General features: G+C 36.5%; 1 protein-coding gene across 3 annotated transcripts in view; it reads right to left on the reverse strand.

Annotated features, from left to right (window-relative positions):
- Positions 1 to 27,289, reverse strand: part of Dbp80 (putative ATP-dependent RNA helicase Dbp80) — a 493,971-nt gene that overhangs the window by 138,704 nt on the left and 327,978 nt on the right. For 2 of the 3 annotated variants that reach the window (XM_067782225.1, XM_067782227.1), the window contains exon 7: positions 14,564 to 14,665. The exons of the other annotated variant lie outside the window; for it this stretch is intronic. In XM_067782225.1, coding sequence (XP_067638326.1) covers positions 14,564 to 14,665 — 102 coding nt within the window. The remainder of the gene's footprint in view (positions 1 to 14,563; positions 14,666 to 27,289) is intronic. 3 annotated transcript variants of the gene reach the window in all.

A 27,289-nucleotide genomic window follows, 5' to 3' on the forward strand; every position in this document is an offset into this window, starting at 1 on the left:
AAAACGTTAAAAATATTTTTTATTCGCTGTGGGTATTTACACAGCCTCGTCTCTGATAATTATAACTTAAGGCAAAACTCACTGGGACTTGTTGTTGTTCCCACTTCTCGTACTACTCATTTTAATAACTTCTTTACTATCGTTTCTTGTAAAGTCTTCAATAAGATACCTGCGACTGTGCGTGTCATTAGGAATTTGCGAGAATTTTTAAAAAATGTTAAATCATTTTTATTAGAGCTGTCACACGACGAGATCAAAACTTTGCTGAACCCTGTCACTTAGTGAACTGAAACCAAAATTGTTATTTTTAATGCTTTATTATTTTCATTATTTAACTCATTGAACTTATGGATTATCTTTACCTTCACCCCACACATATCGTACATGTTCATGATTCTTAATTTGTGACGGCATTCAACACTAAAATTGCATACTATTTTACTGAATGCCTTAACTTTCTTTCATTTATTAATAATTTTTTAAGTTAAGTTCCTATTGTATACATATATGTAAAAAACTTATTGAAAGAATGAATAAATCTAATCTAAATCTAAATCTTTTTTATGCCTTGTGATGGCGTATCCTCATTACACTACTCTTAGCACTGCCGGATTCCCATGACATGCTGATTGGAATCTTGTTGCATTCCAACAGGAAGATTGGAATCCACTGCATTCCGAAATCATGCTGAGCGGAATCTGATGCATTCCGCCAGTATAAGATTTCGGCATAAGATCTTATTTCTGCTCATATTTCTTATTATTATTATATTCTGAAATTAAAGAGTAATGTTCATTAATATTTCTTTGTTTGTAATATAACATTGTTGAAATCTCGATATGTCTTAAATTTTATCTTTTGAGTTTTATATTTATATATCTTTTATATTATGCAGTCGACCATAGTTTGTCGTCGACTTTAAATAATAAATAAATAAATAAATAAATTCCTTGTGGTGGCAGGGACCTTCTTGGTTACAAGAAGACATCTCAAAAAGGCCTACACAAGATATATCTTACAACACAACCATCCATGAGAAACGAGTGCAAGCACATGCAGTAACGACCAAAACGGATTTTGATATTCTGGATAGATTTTCGAACCTACCCACAGCCTTAAGGGTGATATCTTATGTCTTGAGATTTCTGGAAAGAACTCATCCAAAGACAAAAGATAATTTTAATAAAACGTCGTATCTGGTTTCATCAGATGAAATCGTAATCGCTACCCAACGCTTAGTTAAGATGTCACAACAACAGTTTTATCCCACAGAATACAAAAATCTGAAGTCAGGCAAGCTAGCAGATTGTAAAAGCGAAGTGCTTCCTCTTGACCCTTTCTTAGACAAGTATGGCATTATAGGGACTGTTGGCCGCATCCGCGCGGCTCTAGACCTACCATACAATGAACGCCATCCAATAATCCTACCTTACACATGCAAATTTTCTCGCCTTTTAGTTCCGTTTATCCATGAAATCTCTTTACATGGAGAAAATCAACTAATGTTTAGGCTTATTAGGACCCAATACTGGATTCCTAGGGTTAAAAATATGATAAAATCCATCATTCACAATTGTAAGGTCTGCACAATCTATAAAAAACGTGTACAAACCCAACTTATGGGTAACCTTCCCAAGGAACGTACCACATTTTCCCGACCATTTACTAATTCAGGGGTAGATTTTGCAGGACCATTCGACATAAAAAGTTATAGAGGTAGAGGGTGTCGAATTTCGAAAGGTTATGTCTGTCTGTTTGTCTGCTTTACTAAGAAAGCCATACATTTGGAAGCCACAACCGACCTTAGCACCCAATCCTTTCTCGCGGCATTTTCCAGATTTATCGCCAGGCGAGGATGTCCGAAAAATATATATTCCGACAATGGGACTAACTTTGTTGGAGCCTCACGATCACTTAGATCTGAGTTTAGGGTATTTATAGCTGATTCGCATGAGAACGTATTGTCTAAATATGCTCATCAACTTCTGCAATGGCATTTCATCCCTACTGCCTCTCCTCATATGGGAGGTCTGTGGGAAGCAGGAGTAAAAAGTTTCAAAAGCCAATTTCGAAAAGTGGCAGGTAGGGATAAATATACCTTTGAGGAATTCACAACCCTACTTTGTCGAACGAATCGACCGACTTAGAACCCTTAACCCCTGGTCATTTCCTGGTAGGCGAACATCTTCTCGCTCCTCCAGAAATATATTCCAATGAGAATCCTACCTCCATAGTCAATAGGTGGCACAAATTAAAAGCTTTGCATCAAACCTTTTGCAAAAGATGGAAAAGAGAATACCTCTTAGAAATGCAAAAGCGAGTTAAATGGAAACACCCGAAAGCAAACATCAAAATAGGGGATTTCGTCGTTGTGAAAGACGACAATGTAGCTCCAAACGAATGGAGACTTGGAAGAGTGGTCAAACTCCACCCGGGAGCAGACGACCTTGTACGAGTTGTCGACATCATGACTGAAAAAGGTCAAATTACACGGCCATTGGCCAAAATTCCACCGGCCAATGAAACAAGTGGAGAGGCATCCACCGATGACCAAACCGATCCTTAAATCAGGACATTCCACTTCTTTAGAATAGATAATGCCACTTCTAAATATCGGCGTACAAAATAAAAACTTTTATTTCAAAATTAAAAATCAAAAGTCAACAGGGTGCAGATTCCAAGGCTATGAAAACTAAAAACGAAATCCCTGAAAAATAACCTATATCACCAGCGAAAACATATATAAAATACATAAACTAACTACAAGCACATTACCACGTACAAACGTTCAGTAGCCGCAGGGAAATACATTCATTTAGTCATTTGGGTTCTTTTTCTTCCGTTTAAAAATCCTTTTCAGCCATATGTTCCTAAATATAAAAGGGTTTAATATTGTTTCAGACAAATAACAGTCCAACTACAATAACTTTACAAAGCTTTGGTCAACACAACCTACATAATTCATTACCACGTTAATATATCATGTTAGGCCAAGTTGATGTAATTGGCCTAACTACATAAGAAATCTAAACCGCAAAAAAAAATTCATATTATACCCATTCGCATGCGGGTATAATTAATAGATATCAAACGATATCATTAAAACTACTCAATCAAGAGTATAAATAATGCCTTGCATTGCGTTGTTGTTGTTGTTGTTGTAGCGATTAGTTACTCCCCGAAGGCTTTGGGGAGTGTTATCGATGTGATGGTCCTTTGTCGGATACAGATCCGATACGCTCCGGTAACACAGCACCATTAAGGTGCTGGCCCGACCATCTCGGGAACGATTTATATGGCCACATTAAACCTTCAGGCCATCCCTCCCTCCCCACCCTCAAGTTCCATGAGGAGCTTGGGGTCGCCAGAGCCTCGTCTGTTAGTGAAACGGGATTCGCCGCTCGAAGGTGAGGTTGACAATTGGGTTGGAGAAGCTATATATTGCGCTACACAACCCCTTGAATCCCAAATTGCGTGTTATACAATGGTTCTTAACCATTGCATTAAAAAATTAGTGTAGTGTAATTTTACAACACACTAACGAAAAAATACAGATTTTCATTTACTACGTCAATGGAATTAAATAAAATCCATATTTGTAATCAGTACATTTCTTTTTTCCAATAATAACATTTTTTTTCGTTTAAGTGCTTTCTCTTATTTCTCATAATAACTCACAACATTTTTTGTGAGGTATTTGAGACAAGCAAAAGCACAACAAAATTACAATTAAAAAAAAAAAAAAAAAAAATGTAAGGCGCGATAACCTCCGAAGAGATCTAAGGCCGAGCTTCTCTTCCAATTTGCGTCGTGCTCCTCTTGATTTTTCCCTACAAATTGGCCGGACGGGACCTACATGTTTTATGCCGACTCCGAACGGCATCTGCAACGCAGATGAGTTTTCACTGAGAGCTTTTCATGGCAGAAATACAATCGGAGCGCTTGCCAGACACTGCCGAGGGGCGACCCCGCTTAGAAAAATTGTCTTCTAATTGAAAAATCTTATTTCTAAAATTTTGATGTTGCTTTGCCCGGGAGTTGAACCCAGGGCATAGGGTGTGATAGGCGGAGCACGCTACCATCACACCACGGTGGCCGCCAATTACAATTAACTTTGCATAAAACCAACTTATCGCTTTTGCGATCATTTCAGGCGTTTTTAGCGCCAACAACTAGAAAAATGAACACTTAAATGCATCTTACTCTAGTCCGGGACATAATTGGCATGTCTTCTATTTTGATGGTCACCTTCTTCGTTGATTGGCAAAACCTCTAAAACCATTCTTTTTGGGGTGCACCAATACTCCACCGTGTACTGCACAAGGACTTCATATTAAGTTGCATAATCTGGAATGAAAAGAAAACAAGAAGTTATTAAATTGATTAATTTAACACAAATTATACAATTATACAACTTTTTTACTTACCATCATCATGTTTATTATGCAATGACATTCTTCTTCTTCCATTTGTCATTATTTCATTCTCTTTCACTTAACACTTCAATTTCGCCGTGTGGTGTTGCCATTTCAGCAAAATAAATGCACACCAATTTTCAGTATGCGTGTTCCCGAGGCGCATCACAGGAACAAATTTTTTTTTCCATCAATATTCAAAATTAAATGTGTCATGAATATTTTACTGAATCTTTTTGGAAAAATAACCACGAATGGCAAAAGAAATAGGAAAAAACGTGAAAAGTTAAGAATGACTTACAATTAAAAATTATTTAGGAAGAGTTTTTGTCGAATACTACAAAAACTAGCCTGAAATGCGAAACTTTTCTTGGGTGGCAGGAATCTTGTGACAAAAGTAGTCACAAAATAAAAATAAAGCACAAACTTTCGATCATATTCGAAATAACAAATTTTTCGGTCGTAGTCCAAATTACAAGTTTTCGGCCTTAGCACAGAAAGTGGAGTTGCCAGCCACATATAGGCATGTTAGAGGGTCAATATAATTTGACGAAATAACTGAAAATTATTGAAGCGTTCGCCACCCAACCAATATTAATTTTAAAATAAAACATTTTATTTAAATTAAAACCAAAAATAACAAAATAAATCCAATCTGGCACGGAGACCCGTCCTTTCCGCCTGGATATAACCTTAAATCTCATAAAGTTAAAATCTGGAACGGAGACTTGGTCTCTTTGTCCAGATGGAAAATAATCTTACAATCGTCGAAATCTGGAACGGATACATGTCCTCTTCGTCCAGACTACGAAAAACTCGAAATCCAAGCGAGTTTTATACTAATAAAGTGCGTTGAATTGTAACCCGTTCTTGTTTTCAGCTTAATATGTTGCTTCTTTTCTTCCTACAGCGGCCTCTATTATCGATCAAGTATGGGCGCGATCAGCCAACACATATTTGTTCAAAATAAACAAAAAATTAAATCTAGTTTTTAAGTACTACTGTGCGTGACAGCTGAAGCATGGAATTCCTCCCACAGATGTTGCTTACCGCAAGGTCAGAACTTAAATATTTACATCTATTTTACACGGCCACCCCAATGCATAATTCGTTTAGTTGCAAATATGTATTTACATAAATACACTGTCATGTATTGCTAACACGCATGCATACAACCACATATTGTCACTCACACATATAAGCACATATAAACACATCGGATAACAAATATCCTTTGGAAAACCCCCGCACGATCTCCGGTCCGACACAACGGAGATCATTTTCTTGTTTGCTGTTCTATTTCAACCACGGAGGAAGAAAGTCGCTGCTGCTGTCACGCCACATACCAAAGGTAAAATATTGTACTAAATTAATACAAAATAAACTAATTATTGTCATTATTACTTATACAAATATTTGCCTTTTTATTCCTTTTTCCATATATATACATATATTCTCCGTTCCGTGCTACCACGCACCGTGCGAGAATATACACTTGTTTTTATTCGCACTATAAACCAATAGATCAGGATAGCTTAAAGAAACTTAATCCCTACCAAAGAAATTAACTACATTAGAAAGTTAATCCAATATTCGCACGTTTTATTGTAAACTGATCTAATCCAAAATTTTAATTTTAGAGTTAGTGTGATCATATATATTATTTCTAATTGCTATTTTTATGTACGGGTCCCTTTTTCGCTCTTATTTGGAATCCAAATCTGTAAATAAAGTTTTGGTTGTAAAGATGGAGATTCGGGCTATTAACGAGCTTTGGGCAATTTTGGTCGTAGTGCTTTTATTTAGCTATATTTTATTAAAATAATTTGTTAAAAATAAACGATTGTGAGCACACAAAGAAATCTATTTGTACTATGGCACTATTGTGAATATTTGCACTGCATTACCGGCCGTTGCTACCAGATGCCAGCGCATGTTGTAAGTTTTAATTGATTGACAGAACAGCTAATTTCTGTTGATATTTGATAAGATGATAAAAAATGCGGCAATAGAAATCTTGGCACCTTTGTTTTATAAATTTTTGCGCGTACCTATTTCTAATAAAGTGTTCAAATTCAGCATTACTCCACAAGTGTTCAGTAGAGATCATATAATTTTGAATGTAAGATGAATCAATACTAAATAAATCAGTATATTTTGCTTACAAAAATATAATTGTCTCTTTGCTTAATCAAAAAGTGACTTGCCTTCGACTTGATATACTTTAAAACAAAAATTATTAGAGTTCGAGATGATGAATTTTCCGCTCACTTCACTTTCATAGAGCTTTGATTCTTATGATTATCAGTTCAACTTACTATATAATCTAGTGCAGTAACGCATATTACAACTTTTATTATCAATGGTAAAATAATTTAGAACAATAAAAATACTTCATTGATCGATACTTTATATTAGAAATGGAGTTTAGTTCAACTAAATATAAAGGAGCATCCCTTTCATTTGCCAAGAAAATATTTCAATTATGACAACTCTGAAATAAATCGTAATACAAAAGAGTATTTAAATTATATTTCACGAATGGAATGACATGAACTTCCTTGCAAAAATCGCGAGCACTCCATGCATGCATGTATGGCAAAATTAACATTGCGATGTCCTAGGACTGGACCATATACTCCAGTCCAGCAATACATCAGAGTAATCCATGAAGTACGCAGTATGACACAATTAGAATTGCGATGTCCTAGGACTGGACCATATACTCCAGCTCAGCATTACATCAGAGTAATATATTGAGTACTCCAGTACGACACAAGTGGACCACATGATCCAACGATTTTTGCAGGGTTAGAGCCTCTTATCTATTTTCAAAGAATTTGAGAACAAATTAAACTCTCGTAAGGTTCTGATGAGAGGAGCATAATACGCATAGTTAGTCCTCACGCATTCAATAAAAAACAAATCATTACTTCTTAGGATCCTCTGTGGAACCAAGAAGTTAATTCGTTGTAAAAGAATCGGAGCGTCTACTATGCCTTGAATGATGTCAAACACAAAGCTAGGCGAAAGCAAGATTCTTCTGTTATCCAACGTCTTTATGTTAATAAGGAGACATCTAGCATTATAAGACGGAATATATTCTTCAAAGTTTAATCTGCGCAGAGCAAATTTTTTAAAGGTCTTTTGCACCTGTTCTAGCCTCTTTATATGGCAATCGTAAAATGGTATCCATATAAACACAGCGTATTCTAACGTTCCACGAACCATAGAGGTGTAAAGAAGTTTTAGAGTGTATGGATAAGTAAAATTAGTACTGCAACGGCGTATAAAGGCAAGCATTGCGTATGATTTAGCAATTGCATGATTTATATGATCATGAAACATAAACTTGGAGTCAAAAATTACTCCTAAATCTCGTATTTTAGACTGCGTAGCCAGTTTAGATCCATTAATATCATATGATGTAAATTGAAAAAGTTATGTGAAAACATTTACTAATATTGAGTTGCAGGTGGTTTATTCTGCACCAACTAGCTACATTGTCCAGATCATTTTGAAGACTATGGGCATAAGAAATACACGAAATTTTTGAAAAGATTTTCAGATCATCCGCATACAAAAGGAACTCAGAGGATAAAAAACAGGAAGATATATGATTAATAAAAATTACAAAAAGGAGGGGACCTAGGATACTGCCCTGAGATACGCCTCAGGAGGCAATGAAGGGATCGGACGCACAATCATCAACAACGACTACACACTTGCGAAGAGAAAGATAAGATTTAATCCATGAGAGGAAGGTTGAATGAAAACCGACATTGGCTAACTTATGTATTAAAATTGAATGACCAACCTTTTCGAAGGCTTTTGAGAAGTCTGTATAAACAGTGTGCACTTGCAGCCGATCATTGAAAGCTGACACACAGTAATCAGAGAAAACCGCCAGGTTGGAAACTGTGGATCTGCCAGACACGAAGCCATGTTGATTGCAGGAAATTAAGTGACTTAGAGAGAAATACATCTTCTGTTTAACGATGTATTCAAACAGCTTCGAATAGGGGAAATTGAGGCAAACTTCCACCCATCAATAAAAACTCCACTTCCAAGGGATTTGTTAAAAATAAGAAGAAGAGGAAGAGTCAAAGCTCTACAGTTCTTAAAAAGATATGACGAAAAACCGTCCATATCAGGTTTCATAGAGGGTTAAATGTTATTGACTCCTTCCACTATATCTTCTAAAGTAAGCACCAGAGAGCAAAAATTTATTGGGCTATTTAAATTAAAGACTATATTAGGCGATGATTGAGAATCATTATCAAAGTTCGATTTGAAGAATTCACCAAAGGGACTAGCGGCTTCGTAAGTCGAACATGCCCTAGTATCATTGTAGAACACGCCCGATGGAATATTTGAGCGAGCCTTCTTCGAGTTAACGTATCGCTAAAAACACTTAGGGTTACTCTTGATTTCGCGCACAAACTTGCGCCCATAATTCCTATATAGAGATTTATTAAGAGATGTGAACTTCTTCGCATATCTCAAGTAAAAATACTTATAAGAAGACCTATTGGAAACCTTAAAACTTTTATAAAAGTTGTTTCTCAAATTCTTGAATTTCTTCAACTCCTTGGTGTACGATGGAATCTTGTGACAAGATTTTTTCTTAGGTGGTACAAAAGCTCGACATGTTTCTAATACGATGTTTTTGAAGGTCTGAAAACATTCCCACCGAACCCTTCGAGAAGCACAGCCCAGTCAATAGAGCATAGTTCATTATTCAAAAGGCTTTAAGTTATGAGTATTAAAATTAAAGCTAAAATCAGTAAACTTGTTTGTTCGCTGGAGTGATGGGAAGGCATAAAAAAAAACACAAAGGTTCAGAGCAGTCGTCCAATGAGAAATTCATGTTACCAGTTATAAAAATAAGATTCAAAAATCTCATTAATTTATTACAAAAATTAATTATTTGAATTAGATCTATGCTTAAAAATGTATCTACCAGATAAGTTTTGCAAAAGCTGGATGTATTACCGGGAATTAAAGAACGGCTATCATCTAAAAAGGACCATGTTACGTAAGGAAGGTTAAAATCACACAGTACACAAAAATTGTCATCAGACCCATTATTCTTAGAAACTAGAGCTATTACATTATCAACATGAGCTTTATCAAGTATGTGACAACCAGCAGGGGGAATATAAGAAACGGAAATAAAAAGTTTAGATGAGCCTTTCACTAGAACGCATATTTGATCCAGCAAGAAGTCTTCATTATCCAGAGAAACCAGGGACGACTGATAGCATTTCTTAGCCGCTACTAGTACTCCTCCCCCTCTGGATAGTCTAGTATTGGTAACATCCCTCTCTTTGTGGTATACATTATAAGAATTTGAATCAAAAATATTAAATATTTATAACATAATTTAATATTGGACTGCAACTCTGTGTCGCATACGGCTCTAACAATATTAACCCAAATCACAAGTTAGAGGAACAATATAACTCGCATTTTTAAGACAAGAATCCAAGTAGAATCGAAATGGTCAATGACCGTCGTAATAAGGTAAATAATATCCTAAAAGTAACTGTGTATTATTTGGAGGCAATCCAATAATTCGAGGGGACACAACTCTTCGTAAATAAAATATTACTTTGTCTCGTTATTGGCCGTTAGTGTTTAGAAAAACTGAAATTTTTGGTTGAGCTCAAGGCCGGGTTTTCTTAAATAAAACACTTGGATTTCAGTTTTTCGTAAATAAAATAAATAAATTGCTATAACTTTTAACTTTGCTGTGACAGAATTAATTAGAAAATAGTCCCAAAAGGCGTACGAGAACGTACATTACGAATTTTGGTCCGAAAGTGAGGCCAAGCGAGAGGCTATTGAGACAGACTCATGTGTACGACTTTACTTTAAAAACTTAAGCGCAAATATGATGCCGTTTTAGTATCTACAGCCCACTTAGATATTTGATGTTGATAGCACCGTACCACAGAGGGTCGTGTCTACGCTATTAAGCACAACTCGTTTTGTAGCGAGTCATTTAACCACTGCCGCGAGTCAACAATAATTGCCGCTAGATGGATCTAACTCTCCTTTGCGCGCCTAGCCTAGAGAGTTACAAACAAGCATACATACAAGTGAAACTAATATAAGCGTGTTAAAAACTAAAGAACACGCCGTAGCACAGAGGTTCGTATCTCCGCTATTTAGCACAACTCGTTTTGTAGCGAGTTATTTAACCACTGCCGCGAGTCTTCAATAATTGCGGCTGGATTGGTCTAACTCTCCTTTGCGAGCCTAGCATAGAGAGTGACAAACAAGCATACATACAAGTGAAGCTAATATAAGCGTGTTAAATAGAACATTAAATCGGGCCCCTTGTAAGTATACCCCTGCTCAGTATGAATTAATTAATTATAATTAAGAACACCATAAAAACGAACCCACCATTAAAAGTATACGAGCTAACCTTTGAATAATTCAATGACTTAAAAGCTTTGCAAAGAGAAGGGGGTTACAATTTTAACAACAACGCTGATAAAAACGATTTTGATTGCAATGAAATAAAAGTTCTAAAAATTACTAAAGAGAGTACTACAAACTTTCTTTAAAAAACTTCAAAGGAGGAAAATTGCAAGGCATTGAATTAAAGAAATAAATGAAGAAAAAAGAACCTCATTGCAACAAAAATGCTTAAACCGGCATATCTACAAAAACAAGAGTTGAATGATAATAAAAAAATTTAGAGACCTCCTGGAAAAGACCTCAAGTAAGAGTAGTTTTAGGGATGAAATGCACGCACGTGAAACGATTTATTTCTAAACAAAACAATTTTTTTTAATGAATCTGTAAAATAACTTTCTTCTAATTAATATGAAAATATTTTTTAACCATCTACTAGTTTGATAATTGTAGTTTGCCGTAACGATAACACTATATTTCAAACGAGAAGTCATTTCTAAAATTATTGATGTAATTTATCCTCCATCTTTGACCAATAAATTTGAAACAAGAAAACTTTATGTGAAAGATATTCACCCTTATCGCGAAGTTCACGCGGAAAAGTATTCGCCTTCACTTTTTTTGTTCGGGTGAACTTTTTCCGCCTATCGGCAAATTCGGGCGAACAAAAGTTCACTTCGAAACAGCTGATGCTCTATTGTGAACTAGGAGTGAACAAATAATTTACTTGCAATTGTGTAAATTTTGTAAACAAGCATATAAAATAAAAAATAAATGTAAGGCGCGATAACCTCCGAAGAGATCTAAGGCCGAGCTTCTCTTCCAATTTGCCTCGTGCTCCTCTTGATTTTCCCTACAAATTGGCCGGACGGGACCTACATGTTTTATGCCGACTCCGAACGGCATCTGCAAGGCAGATGAGTTTTCACTGAGAGCTTTTCATGGCAGAAATACACCCGGATCGCTTGCCAAACACTGCCGAGGGGCGACCCCGCTTAGAAAAATTGTCTTCTAATTGAAAAACCTTATTTCTAAAATTTTGATGTTGCTTTGCCCGGGGTGCGAACCCAGGGCATACGGTGTGATAGGCGGAGCACGCTACCATCACACCACGGTGGCCGCCGTAAACAAGCATATATTTCCTTAAAATACAACAAAAATAGAAATAAAAAATGTATAAAATAATGTTTAGTATGGCACTTAGGTTGGTATTGATTGAGCGCGAGGAGAATATAAATGTGAAAGCGATTCGGAGGCAATTAAGAGACAGTTCTAACTTTTGAAGCTAAATGATTCACTGTAAGCTAAAAATTTTCAGCACTTTTGAATGAAAAGTTATATTTTTTTCCAATTAGCTTTCGCCAATATTACAGGGTAAACAAGCCGGCATTCAATATTTGCTAGATATCTTACCAACTCCTTGCCCCCACTGAAGCACAAATTTGGAGTTCCACCAATTGTAAAGTTGAGTACATGTCTTCGTTTTTCCGCATAGGGAAAGGCGTTCGAAAGGCCCAAGGAGTGGGTCTTAGCCAATCTTGTTTCAGCGAGGTGCTCAACATTTTGGAACCGTTGATTTGTCCACAATGGATAACTTGGCCGACTGATACGTTGTCATAAAAAATAGACACCCTTATCGCGATTTTTTTTTTCGCCCGAAAATATTCACAGTTTTTGTTCACCCTATCGTAAAGGGTGGCGAAACAATTTTTCATATTCGGAAAAGATTTCACCTTATCGGCAACTCTTTGTTCGGTCGAAATGAACAGCGGGGAATTCAAAATTTGTTCTCTTATATTTTACAGGCGAACGACAGGAAACCAAAATGTAATTAATTTTTTGTTTTGAAATTTGATACTCTTATATATGTACTTCTATTATTAGAAATAAATCAATAAATAATGCACAATCGTAAGCTGAGCGGAAAAAAGTGAAATTCCTGTATTGCTAAGTATATAAATTCTATTTTTTCACAACGTATCAGTCGGCCAAGTTATCCATTGTGGACAAATTACGGTTCCAAAATGTTGATCACCTCACTGAAACAAGATTACCTAAGACCCACTTCATGGTCCTTTCCAACGCTTTTTACCTATGCGAAAAAACGAAGACATTTACTCAACTTTACAATTGGTGGAATTCCAAATTTTTGCTTCAATGGTGGCAAGGAGTTGGTAAGAATAACTAGCAAACATTAGAATGCCAGCTTGTTTAGCCTGTGGCGAAAGCTAATTGAAAAAAATTAACTTGTTATTCAAAAGTGCTGAAAATAGTAATTTTTAGCTTACAGCGAATCATTTAGCTCCAAAGGGTTAGAACTGTCCCTTAATTGCCTCCGAATCGCTTTCACATATATATTCGCTTCGCGCTCAATCAATACCAACCTAAGTGCAATACTAGACATTATTTTATTAATTTTTTATTTATATTTTTGTTGTATTTTAAGGAAATATATGCTTGGTTACAAAATTTACACAATTGTAAGTAAATTATTTGTTAACTGCCAATTCGCAATAGAGCATCAGCTGTTTCGAAGTGAACTTTTGTTCGCCCGAAATTGCCGATAGGCGGAAAAAGTTCACCCGAACAAAAGAAGTGAAGGCGAACACTTTTCCGCATGAACTTCGCGATAAGGGTGAGTATTTACATACTTAGCAATACAGGAATTTCACTTTTTTCCACTCAGCTTCCGATTGTGCATTATTTATTGATTTATTTCTAATAATAAAAGTACAAATAATTATAAGAGTACCAAATTTCAAAACAAAAAATTACTTACATTTTGTTTTCCTCTCGTTCGCCTGTAAAATATAAGTGAACAAATTTGGGTTTCCCCGCTGTTCATTTCGCCCGAACACGAAAAATTCTTTCGCCATCCTCTGCGATAGGGTGAACAAAAACTGTGAATATTTTCGGGCGAAAAAAAAACTCGCGATAAGGGTGATTATTTTAGTGAGGTAAAGAGGTTAGAACAGTAATTTACAAATACAGGATTAGGAGATTGTTCTCCGTCAGCACTTTTTAGATATATGAAATCTTTAACTGGATCTGATTCAATAGTTAGTCGAGAATTATTATTTGAGTTATAGACAACAACAAATTCAGATTCACTTAACATGAAGTAATACTCACAACAAAGATGAAAGTATCATTTCGCGAACAAACTTTTTTTTACTATAGAATGATAACATAATTTGACTGATGACCGTGAAAAGTAATTAAGTAATTAAGGTTATTTTCAGTGATAGACGATCAACAATTTTTTAGTATTAAATTTTATGTGAGAATAGGCTTTTCTTGACCATACGGTTGCCATTTTTAGTGGAAGTAAAACTTCACTATTGGGAATATTGGTCAAGAAAGGCCTATTCTCACATAAAATTTAATTAAGTTTTTGTTCATGATTTTGTGTCATATGTCGTAAATTATTAGAGTGACCTTAGTTAGTCTCTCACAAAATATCAAAGTTGATTAAGTCGAGTTACTAATACGTTGATGATTCGCTTTATTTACTTATTGTGATATAACTCTATTTTTTTGTGAATCACTTGACTATAATTCAGTGTAAAACAAATATACATACAAAGAAATGCATGATATCTAACTAAGCTTTCTTTATAAAGCAAATTATAAACTTTTTATTGGCTCCACTTATGGTACATGGTATATAATAAAGAGTTAAATTAATACAATGCCCGTATGTGTATGTATCTACATACCTTATTATCGTAGGATCCGGAACTATATGTTGAGCGAAATTCATAACTTCTTTATCGTACGTAGCGGAAAAGAATAACATTTGACATTTAGGAGAAAGCTGTCTGTAACGAAATAAAAATATGTTTCCATTTAGTAAGTTTTCATTTTTGTTTGCATAAATCTTAAACAAATTTTAACCTTATCCAGCTCGGTGGTTCCCGTACTGTGTGGTCTGTACCGCAGCGACTCGGGATTTTTTTCCCTACCAAGGGCTGCCATTTCAGTGTAACCCCATTTAATTTGTTGCGGCCCACACATAAATTGTCATCCGTGGAGCAGCTCCTTGCTGCTTGGCTGCTCCATATCCTCCTGCTCCGGGAAGGTATTGAGCCTAACCCCGGTTCTGCTGCATATGTCGAAAAGGTTCTACCTCAGACAGTCATACTTCTGACAGTGCGTCACGTAAATGATTGCACCGTTCGGGTTGTACTGGATTAGAAACCTACGTTGGTCGCCCCACAAATTTCTACAAAAATTTTATGGATCCCTGCTGTTCGCGTTCAAGGATGTCCCGCGGTTCACGCTAAAGCTTACCTGCGCCACCTTCTAGCAGCAACACTGCCCAGCAGGCCACATCTACTTCCCGCTGTTGCTGCTCGCGCCAAACGGCGCTTCCAACTAACGCGGCCGTTCCAACCCATTACTGCAATCTACGTAGCATGGACAGAAGCAATGCCTAGCACCAGCCTTTACTCCCCTCCTCCACCATCCCCCTTTTCCGACACACGCACTCGCGTAAGGAGTCATCAACTCCTAGTCCACCACCCCATGTGCTCCGTAAGCCAGTGTAGGGTTGCTGTTTTAATTTATCATGTTAAGAGTTAATTGTTGTTACATATTTACTTTATATAGTTTCTACTTGAATTTTTTGTTATGGATTCTTGTTGTTAAATTTTCTATCTTCAATATTGAAGTTCATTTTTCAAAAATTTTCATTGAATAAAATACATTGATAATTGTACAACTGCATTAATAATTCATTATTAATTTTTATTGGAACAATTCTCAAATTGGCGATCCTGCAAACATACGGCCAATATATAACGCTATTAAACGTTATATTAAAGCTGATATTTTTATACGTTGCAGTATTTATAAATACATACATATGTGCATGTACATAGTGGTCGTCTTTGCAAAAATGCATGCATGGAGTACTCGCTATGGACCAACCGAGTGCTCCAAAATTAACCACAATTCATACAAAAAATATGGTCTAATTAACATTGCGTTGGCCGAGGACGGGACCATATACTCCAGCTCCGCATTACATCAGAGTAATCGATGGAGTACCCACAGTCCAATAAACATCGTGTAGTGATTACAATCGTTAAAAACGAGCAATGATCGGCTTACAATATGTTCGTGTAGAAATATGAGTTGGTCCATTGCTGCATTACAATGGAGTACAATGGTAAGTACTCCAGTGGACCACATGATCCATCGATTTTTGCAGGGGTATAGCACTCCCGGAGATGAACAAGAAACAAGATACTGAGCTATTTAATTGTCGTTCTAGTTTTCGTTATCGTCCTCATCGTCACAGCCACAGGCGCATTCCATATCGTATTTGCTGATATTAACGGCAGTGTGGCAGTTATTTTTCCCTGAACGGATTTGAGCTCTAAAAGTTATTTGTCGCATTTAAAGAAATTCTACAGTTTGCAACGCATTGGCGTGGAGGTGGAACCAATCAACTCGGTTTATAACCATTTTTTGTGTTTATTAAAAATATTGATTGTGCAATAAAAGAACAAAATAAAACGAATCTAAAAAAATTGGTGTACACAAGTACAAATGTAAAAAGCGAATAATAAAAACAAAACGACAAGTAAACTGTGACGAAACATCATAATCTTTCTCGAACCAAAATGCAAGCAATTAAAGATAATCGGCAGAAAAGACCAATTTACATCAATCAGTCATCATTCAACACCTCACTTCATTTTTAAAGCCTTTGCATAATTTTTTCATCATTGCATAATTTCATCATCAATTTTAAAGCCATTGCATGATTTCTTCAATCAATTTTAAAGCCATTGTATAATTTCTTCATCATATACCATTTTTAATAAGAGGTTACTAGTAACACAATGAGTAAAAATCTACTGTATCAATAAAAATTTAATTTAATGAAGACGAGCGCTCATCCAAACGAAATTACGATCCTACATATTGTAACGAATTTAGGGGAATTCCCGCTTATTTGAAACCTTCTGCTAACGTTCGAATCGCTAAACTGTTGAATAATCACTCCAATATTCTGTATTTCAAAATGGTCTTTATTAGAGTACTTTGGAAGTAGTACAACTATACTTCACTTCGCAATTGATAGCGTGTTTAAATCAAACTGATTTCTGATTACTCAGCTTGCGCAGCTTTAATACTCTCCGTTGCTTCGTCCGCATATTTCTCCAAAGGTCTAAACGTTTCCCTAGAACTCTTGTAGCTAATGCTTGGTTACCAGCTACATACGTGTATATTTGTAGTTTATAGCCATATGCGTGTGTATGTGTAACTACTTCGGCTGATGACTACGTCTGTGTGTGTGAGGTATCTCTTCGTTGCCTTGTACATAATTGTGCCTAGCTTTAATGTGTACATGTACATAATAGTGGCTGCTTCATGTTTTTGTTGTTGCGTGATTATTAACTAACAGCTTAGTGATGCTGATATTCGTCACAATGCCCTCCACCTAAGTCTAATCGTCTCCATCAGACAAACCGCTCGATCTAACCGCTGCTATCCTCTCCAAACGAGCCACTCTTCTATTTTGTGGTTTACCTATTGTATGTATGCGGTAGATGACATCATTGATTCGCTTCACAACTTTGTATGGGCCTTCCCAACTGCACCGAAATTTGGATGGAACAGTTTTCCGCCGGTGAGGGTTGTATAACCAGTACCAAATCTCCCTCCAAGAAGCCTTCCGAATTGTTGTTCTCGTTGTACCTGTGTTGCATGTTACTACACATTATCCTAGTTCGTTGCCTCACACTCTGTTGTTTGGCCACTGGCTTACTTTGAAGAGCTTGAGTTTGACAGATTGACTTCGCATAATCAGTATCGTTCTGACGGTTCACAACAGTAGTGCGCCCTGGCTTGAAACCACGAATTTGTGTAGAACCATGACCCTCCCAATTAAGACTTCACATACCACTTCTCCCTGGACTTGGTTATACTCGCCAGTGACTGTACGCAATCTTGTTCCATGTTATGGCTTTACTCTCCTGTTGATCAAATCAGATCGGATTAAGGAATGAAATGCGCCCGTACCTACAGTCAATACACGCTCCTTGCCGTCCACATTTCCTCTGATGGTAAGACTGCTCGATTTTCTTCCGATTTGTGATACAGATATCACAGGACATTCAATAGCTGGAGCAAGTTCTCGATCTTTACATCTGGCTCGCTCTTCCTCATCTCCCCCAGCTTCGTACTTAAGACCACCCATACTGTTGGAACCACTAGAATCAACATCACAATGACGTGCAATGTGAACGGTTTTGCAACTCAATTTGATAGATTTGTTTCCTGTGTTCGCTCCCGTAACGTCGTTCTACAGCAGCCATCAATGATTCATAGTTGTTCCGTTCTCCTTCGGGAATCGTCTGTAGGATTTCGGCTGCTGGCCCCTTCAATGCTACGAATAGAGCTGCAACTTTATCTTCAGTATTCCAGTTGTTCACTGCTGTGGTCTTCTCGAACTGCAGCTTAAATGCCTGGAAAGGAACAGAACCGCCAAAAGATGGAGTTTTTACCTTCGTATTACTCGCTGAAGCAGCCGGGCGATTAAGTTGTAGCTCCTGGATACGTCCTCTCAAAGCATCCACCTCGGGCTCGATTTTTTCCTCAAACTGCATTATTTTCTCGTCCATGCTCTCTTAGAGTTTTGATGATATACGCGCCTCTTGTGCTTCGAGTTGTATTGTTATGCGTGTCTCTTGTTCTGTCAGTTGTGTTTCCATCTTGGATGTAATCTGTGTCGACATTTCTGAAATACGCGTTTCTTGTGCTTGAATCTTTGATGTTATGAGTGTCTTCTGTTTTTCCAGTTGAGATGTTATATTTGTCTTTTGTACTTCGAGCTGTGCTGACATATTTGTGGATATTTGTGACGACATTTCTGTTATGCGTGTTTCCTGGGTTTCCATTTTTGTCAAAATCTGTGATAACAAAGCTAATATCGCATTCTCGCCGCTGGCGACTGGACTCGGACTTCCGTTCTTCTCTTTCAATTTTGTTAATGTCTCGTCCCCAACAGGATGAAAGTCATACTCATTAATTCCTTCCGACTCCATAACCTCTCGTAGCCGTGCTTTAAGTTCGGTCTTATTGCCGGTTGTATTCAATCCACGGTTCTCCAACTCATTTTTCAGTTTGTGGATCTTTAATTCACTTAACTTTGCCATGTCCAAGTTATGTTCGCAATCTTCGAAATTAATTCAACAATTCCTCTTCTGACACCAGTTGTAACGAATTTAGGGGAATTCCCGCTTATTTGAAACCTTCTGCTAACGTTCGAATCGCTAAACTGTTGAATAAATCACTCCAATATTCTGTATTGCAAAATGGTCTTTATTAGACTACTTTGGGAGTAGCTAGTATAACTATACTTCACAATTATACTTCTCTTCGCAACTGATAGCGTGTTTAAATCAAACTGATTTCTGATTACTTAGCTTGCGCTGCTTTTATATTCTCCGTTGCTTTGTCCGCATATTTCTCCAAAGGTCTAGATGTTTCCCTAGAACTCTTGTAGCTTGGTTACCAGCTATATGTCAACATTCGCCACAATATCGTAAGAATTTATTTATAAAAGTTCATCAAATAAATAAAAGGAACAAATTAGATCAAGAAAAGGAGATGATGATTGAATTTTAGAAGAAGAACTTTGAGCTCAAACGTCATGAAGAAATGCATTGTTTATCTTTAACAGCTGTTTCTCGCAATTTCTTTTTTGAATCATAAGCCACCTTTTCATAGACCGGGTCACATATTTTATTTATTTTAAATTAATTGGATTAGTTGAGCTGAAAGGCCGCGGTTAATGAATAAAACTTCCTTTTGGTTTGTTTTATATTCACAAATTTTAATTTTGGTCGATATTTCGACTTCAATCTGAAGTCATCATCAGGACTGAAGACAAACAATACCAATAGTTAATTACACAGAACATACATATGAACACATGAATAACAAAATATGACTTACACATATGGACATGTGTGATCGACTGATTGGGAATATGACTAAAAAATTACAGAGGTCTATTTTCTTTTACGCAAAAATAAGAAATAGCTCTTTAGATAGCAACGTGCATTCTTTGATATCATTCCACTTCGAGGAAATGATTTGGATTGCAATGTCCACGGGTATGCTGGGGAACAAGGAAACCACGTCAAAAGATACTAAACTCTCATCATCGTAAATATATGTACATTTGACTCTTTCCTTAAACTCTGTGGCATCTTTCACATAGTATTTGGACGATTTTGTAACATTTTTCAGTATGCCAACGACATATTTACACAAATTGTAGGACGGGGAATCAATACATGAGCATATAGGTCGAAGGCCAATGCCTTCTTCATGCATTTTTGGCAACCCATAAATTCTAGGTGGATTTGCACTTCTACAAATGAGAAAATTCTTTTCTTTTTCCTCAATGTAGCCATTGTTAAACATCTTCATTACAATTTCGTTGTTCTTATCCTGTAACTTGTTGGTCGGATCACCCTTTAAAACTCTATAAGCTGAAATATCATTCACCATAGTTTGCATTTTTACAGAATTATCTGTTCTGTCCATCGCTACAGTGACATTGCCCTTATCATTAAGTATGAGAACTTGCTTATTGTTTTTGAGGAACTTTTTGGTGGAGCGTAAAGTCGCACACAAATATTTGTCACGCATTGAGGAACAACGAAGATGTTTAACAATGGCTACATTGAGGAAAAAGAAAAGAATCTTCTCATTTGTAGAAGTGCAAATCCACCTAGAATTTATGGGTTGTGAAAAATACATAAAGAAGGCATTCCCCTCCGACCTATATGCTCATGTATTGATTCCCCGTCCTACAATTTGTGCAAATTTGTCGTTGGCATACTGAAAATTTTTACAAAATCGTCCTAATACAATGTGAAAGATGCCACAGAGTTTAAGGAAAGAGTCAAAGGTACATATTTTTACGATGATGAGAGTTTAGTGTCTTTTGACGTGGTTTCCTTGTTCCCCAGCATACCCGTGGATATTGCAATCCAAATCATTTCCTCGAAGTGGAATGATATCAAATAATACACGTTGCTATCTAAAGAGTTATTCCTGAATATTCTTAAATTTTGCGTAAAAGAAAATAGATATTTTAAATATAACGACAAAATCTACGAACAACGGTCAGGAATGCCAATGAGTTCACCAGCCTCCCCAGTCATAGCGGACATAGTTCTGGAAGAGCTGCTAACGGAATTCGAGGAAGAGCCAACAACCAAGCCACGCCTGTTGACCAAATATGATGACCTATTTGCCATCGTCAAAACAGATGAAATAGAAAACATGCTTGCACGACTCAATAAGTATTACAAAAACATACAGTTTACTATGGAGGTGGAAAAAGACAACCAACTCCCCTATCTGGATACACTCATCATTAGGAAAAATTATAAAATATATATTGATTGGTACAAAAAACCTACAGCTTCGGGGAGATTAATAAATTATAATTCAAAGCATGAACGTAAAACCATTATAAATACTGTGAAAAACTTTATTAGAAAGGCACTCACGATAAGTGATAAAAATTTTCATAACAAAAATATTGCGATAATCAAGAAAGCTTTAGAAGAAAATGATTTTCCCATAAACTTGATTAACAAGCTCGTCCGCAATTATCATGCCAATAATAAAAAAGAACATTTGAAAAAATAAAGATTGTAAAATATACAAGTCAATCACCTATGTTCCCGGAACCTCAGAGAGGATCAAGATGTCGAATATATATGACAAAGAAAAATACGAAATAGCGTTTACATACAATAACACACTGCAACAAGTTTTCAGCAAAACTAAGGACAAAATTTCGAAACTGGAGAAATCTGACGTTATTTACAGAATTCCTTGCAACGGCGACGGGTCCCAGGTATGCGAGAAAGTATATGTGGGGACAACAAAATTAAAACTCAAGACAAGGATTTCCGCTCATAGATCTAACATTAAATTAAGGAATAATGCTTCGGACAACAAGACGGCTTTAAAACCACACTGAAAGGACACAGGGCACTTCCCGACTTCGATAATGTAACTATACTGGACAATAAAAAACATTACAGCAAACGATACACTTTAGAAATGCTACATATTTTGAACACCCCTAATGAAAAAAGAATGAACTTCAAATGGACACAGATAATTGTGTACTTTTTCGAAAAGGGGAGAAAAAATAAAAATACACGTGTATCGGCGATTTTCATGTACACGTCAGATTTTTGTTTTTATGTATGAAGTATAACATAAAAAAAAAAATATACATAAAAAAAAATTCTGACGTGTACATGAAAATCGCCGATACACGTGTATTTTTATTTTTTCTCCCCTTTCCGAAACAGTATATCGTTAGCTTAATGTGAAAATGTGCAAAGTCACTTTTTTTGAAAAACTGTATTTTAATGCAGTTTTAAAACTGAATTCAAAATACATCGATCACAAAAAAAAACACGTTTAAATTTTTCATTTTTACGTGCTGTGGGCAATGATGTGTAAATGTGCTAAGTCGTCAGCTGTTAAAAAAAAAATGTGCTAAGTCAACCTATCAATAATATCAATCTGAATTACTAGTCATTTCTTTGTGCGCGCATTTTATTTACTTATTTAATTCATTCAGTCTAAAAGTACATGCTTTGCTGTTGTTGTTGTATTAACGATAAAGACACTCCCCGAAGACTTTGGGGAGTGTTACCGATGTTGATGGCCCTTTGCCGTATATAGCTCCGGTACGTTCCGGTAACGAAGCACTATTAAGGTACTACTAGCTCGACCATCTCGGAAACGATTTATATGATCACATTAAACCTTCTAGGCCATCCCGCCCTCCCCACCCCCTAGTTCCATGAGGAAATAGGGGTCGCCAGAGCCTCGGCTGTCAAAGAAACAGGATTCGCCACGGTTAGGTGAGTTGACAATTAGGTTGGAGAAGCTATATATTGTGCTGGAAACCCCTTGAGAGGGTTGCGAACACAAACCCTTGAAATTGGATTTACCCAATTGAGACATGCCTTTGGTGTATGATAAATGCTTTGCGCTGACTATAATTTACTTCAATTCTTACATGACGATAACTACATGCTTTCTTACAGACTAGTTAAAAATAGAAAACAATACAAGCTTAAACTTATATAAGCTTTTATTAAAATTAATAACACTACTGAATCGATTTGCTAGATGTATAGTCCTAGTTATAGGTTCATTCATAGCATAATTCGTTTTATGAGTTATTTCGATAAATAATCTACTATGCCGAAGATCACGCAGTGGAATATATGGAATGAGCAAAGTAGATAAATCAGAGCAATTCGTGCTAAAGTTTATTAAATTAGAGGCAAGCATGAGTTAGATAAAAGTTCTTCTGCCATGCAAAGCCTGAAGACCAAGCAATTTGTGACTGCTGGTATATGATGGGAGGCCGTCTGGCCAGTGAAGCATAGGTAAAGTAATTTTGTAAAATTTTTTGGAACTTTTTCAATTTTATAGGAGTTAGATTCATAGAAAAGATTCCATATTATTGACCAATATTCTACACCACTTCTGACCAAGGATATATAAAGTGCCTTCAACGTCATAGGGTCATTAAAGTCACTGGTGTTACGTCTACTGAACCCAAACATTGCAACAAATTTTGAAACACCGAAATCAATGTGACTAGAAAAAGAGAGTTTGGAGTCAAAAATTTCACCCAAGTCTTTACTCCCTTGACAACGATTAAGAGATTTAGCATTTAGTTTGTAGATAAAGTATGTGGCAGTTGTCTTTACGGAATAAGACACAACACAGCATTTGTTTGAATTTAAAAATAAGTTATTGTCTGCACACCATCCGGCAAAAGAGTCCAGATCAGAACCGTGATCAGAACCGCGATAACCTCCGAAGAGATTTTAGGCCGACCTTCTCTTCCTGCTCCTTTTTTTAATTTTACCTACAATTTGGCGGGAGGGGACCTACTTGTTTTATGCCGACTCCGAACGGCATCTGCGAGGCAGATGAGTTTTCACTGAGAGCTTTTCATGGCAGAAATACACTCGGAGTGCTTGCCAAACACAGCCGAGGGGCGACCCCGCTTAGAAAAATTTTCTTCTAATTGAAAAACCTTATTTCTAAAATTTTGATGTTCCTTTGCCCGGGGTGTGAATCCAGGGCATTCGGTGTGGTAGGCGGAGCACGCTACCATCACACCACGGTGCCCGCCAATGGTTAGAAATAGTTTGACATATAAATCGTATTTTTTGTGAAAGTTTTTGGGAGTTTTAGTGTTATATTTCAATCATTTAAATGGGAGGAGTGATGGGGAAACATATTGAGTAAAAAGTGCTAAGTCAGGAGAAAAAATTTGTTTTGAGTAAGGAAATTGGGCTAAGTAATAAAATAGCTGCTGGGTTAGCATACATGATTTTTATTTATCTTTTTCAAAGCTTCTACTCTCAAAAGTATTGCAACTAAGGTATCCTCATGCACAGTTTTGAAAAAAAGGTTATTTCAAAAATTATTCAGTTTTTTTCATCTCCTGTAAAATTCGTAAAAAGTGACCTAGCACATTTTCACATTAATCTAACGATATTTGGTTCATAGGACAGAACTAAAGCTCGTTTTTGTAACGCAGTGCTATCTTTGGAATTATCAGAAATTAAGAAAGAAATACTACAAAATGTTTCAAGATCTCGTTCGACTAGAAGAAGTAGATTAAGAAGTCCATTAAGGTACAGATCAAATTCTCGCGATAAACAGAATTGGGTATGTAGGTAGATTCGGTAATAAGGCTAAAAAATGTGAGCAACCTTGTACTTTTTCAAGGAATAAGTAATAGTTGAACAAACTAACTTCTGTTGTTCCAGCGACAAACAGCGGAAATTTTTAAAGGTCTACTCGTTGCTTGTTTATATATGATGGGGATAATAAACTAAATTTTCTTATTGACAGTGGGGCAGGAATTTCAGTTTTTCCCGTTTTTTTTAATTTTTAAGTAAAAATAAATTCGAAATGTATTTATTTAGTTAATGAAACATAGCTTTCTTACATTGTTTTTCATAGTAAAATCAATAAAATTTTAAATTCTCTCAAAGAGCGCACCAAAGGTGCATTTCCAGCAAATGCCGTTTTTACTTTGGGTAGATAAAATGGGTAAGATACACGAAGGTTACATCTAGGGACATTGAAACATATTTTATCCAAGAGATATGGGCAATCAACGATGCGTTGAATCATGTTATCCGTAAATGTTTAAGACAAGACAGATCTACGGCTTTCCAGAGATTGCAAGTTTATCAGTTGAAGACGAGCTGTATAGGCCGGAACCGGGTTTTCAAAGTTCAGAGACCGCAAGGCAAATTCAAGGAAAATCTTTTGTACACGCTCTATCCTCTTAATTGGAAGTTGATTATAATAGGGTCTCCACACGAAGACGGCATACTCAAGATGCGAGCGCACAAAGCTTGTAAATAATAGTTTCAAGGTATATGGGTCTGAGAAATTAGTGCTGTTACGACGTAAAAACCCCAGAACTGAATATGCTTTCGCGATAATGAAATTAAGGCGGCTGTTGAAATACGAGTTTTGTGTCAAATATAACTCCAAAGTCTTTAACTTCATTAACATTCAGCAGAATATCATTTGAAATTCTGTAAGACGTATTGCGTACATTCAAAGTTTTCGCAAAGGTCATTTTCACTTCTATTTAAGGATAAATGTGATTTACTACACCATAGATAACGAGCATCAACATCCTGCTGCAGCCTGGCTTCATCGAAAGAATCTTTGACTACAGCAAATAACTTAAGATCATCTGCATAAAGCAAAAACTTCGCGAATGAAAAACAGCTAACAATGTCATTAATAAATAGGACAAACTGTTAAGGTCCAAGAACGCTTCCTTGCGGGACGCCTGAAGTGGTCATGAAAGATTCGCAACACACGCCGTCAATAGTAACAACGCAGCGTCTATTCGATAAGTAGGATTTAATCCATTCCAAGAAGTAGGAATGAAAACCTAAACAAGCTAGTTCTTTAGCTAGAATTTTATGCGAGATTTTATCGAAAGCTATTGAAAAGTCTGTGTATATACAATCTACTTGATGACCGTCATAAAACGCTGTTATGCACTAGTCACTAAAAACCGCTAAGTTCGAAACTGTAGACCTTCCGGGAACAAATCCATGTTGGTTATGGCATATAATGGACTTTCTAGCAAAATAAAGTTTCTCTTTTACTACACACTCAAAAAGTTTAGATATAGTTGAAAGTTTTGATATGGGCCTATAGTTTCTACCATCATTTTTCTTACCACTTTTTAGAATGGGAGTTATAGAATGTGACTTTCCATTCATTATTCAGCCCTATTCTGCATTTCGACTTGGATTGGAATTTTTTCGATTTGGCAATTTTGGTATTCTGTGTTCCAATCTCTTTCGATCCAACTTCGAATCGTTCGATTTTGTGTATTCTGCATTTCGATCGTAGTTCCGTTTTTCTAAGTTGCAAATTTGTTTGCGGAAAATTATTTTCTTCTTAATTTATAACAGAATTTTAACAAAAATGTAGTAAAACTTGTTGAGAAACGTAAAAGGCTTCATGGTGATTGTTTTTTATGTTTCCAACACAAGTGCAGTATGAGACGTTGGCTAATTTAATCGCAACAAAGCGGGATATGATTGGGAAGCTTGCCTTCGCATAAAATTCTTGCTTCGCTTGTATCTTCTCCTCTTTACTTTGTTCAAATGTTATCCACTGAGGGCATAATTTTGGTTGCATTACATCCAGAAACATAGACAGTGACTTTAACACTGTTGACTCTCCCATTTCTACATTATAATCCGCCCCTATTTCATGCTGGTGGCCACCGTGGTGTGATGGTAGCATGTTCCGCCTACCACACCATATGCCCTGGGTTCACACCCCGGGCAAAGCAACATCAAAATTTTATAAATAAGGTTTTTCAATTAGAAGAAAATTTTTCTAAGCGGGGTCGCCCCTCGGCAGTGTTTGGCAAGCGCTCCGAGTGTATTTCTGCCATGAAAAGCTCTCAGTGAAAACTCATCTGCCTTGGAGATGCCGTTCGGAGTCGGCATAAAACATGTAGGTCCCCGTCCGGCCAATTTGTAGGGAAAACCAAGAGCACGACGTAAATTGGAAGAGAAGCTCGGTCTAAGATCTCTTCGGAGGTTATCGCGCCTTACATTTATTTTTATTTTATTCCATGCTGGTAACTGCCTTCTGCAAAAACTCTCAAAGCAGCTAAAACAATATTAAGGGCAGATGTCGATGCCGAAGTCCTTGGACGAATTTTCCCCGCGAAAGTATCTAACACATACTTGAAAGCATCCTTATTAAGACGAAAGTTTTTTTTGAACCTAAATAAGAAAATAAGTCATTAAACTTTACCACTTTTAAGTTCAGTTTCTTACAATTCGTCACTCATCTCAAAT

The sequence above is a fragment of the Eurosta solidaginis genome, chromosome 4 (assembly GCF_040869045.1).
Source record: "Eurosta solidaginis isolate ZX-2024a chromosome 4, ASM4086904v1, whole genome shotgun sequence".
Taxonomy (NCBI): domain Eukaryota; kingdom Metazoa; phylum Arthropoda; class Insecta; order Diptera; family Tephritidae; genus Eurosta; species Eurosta solidaginis.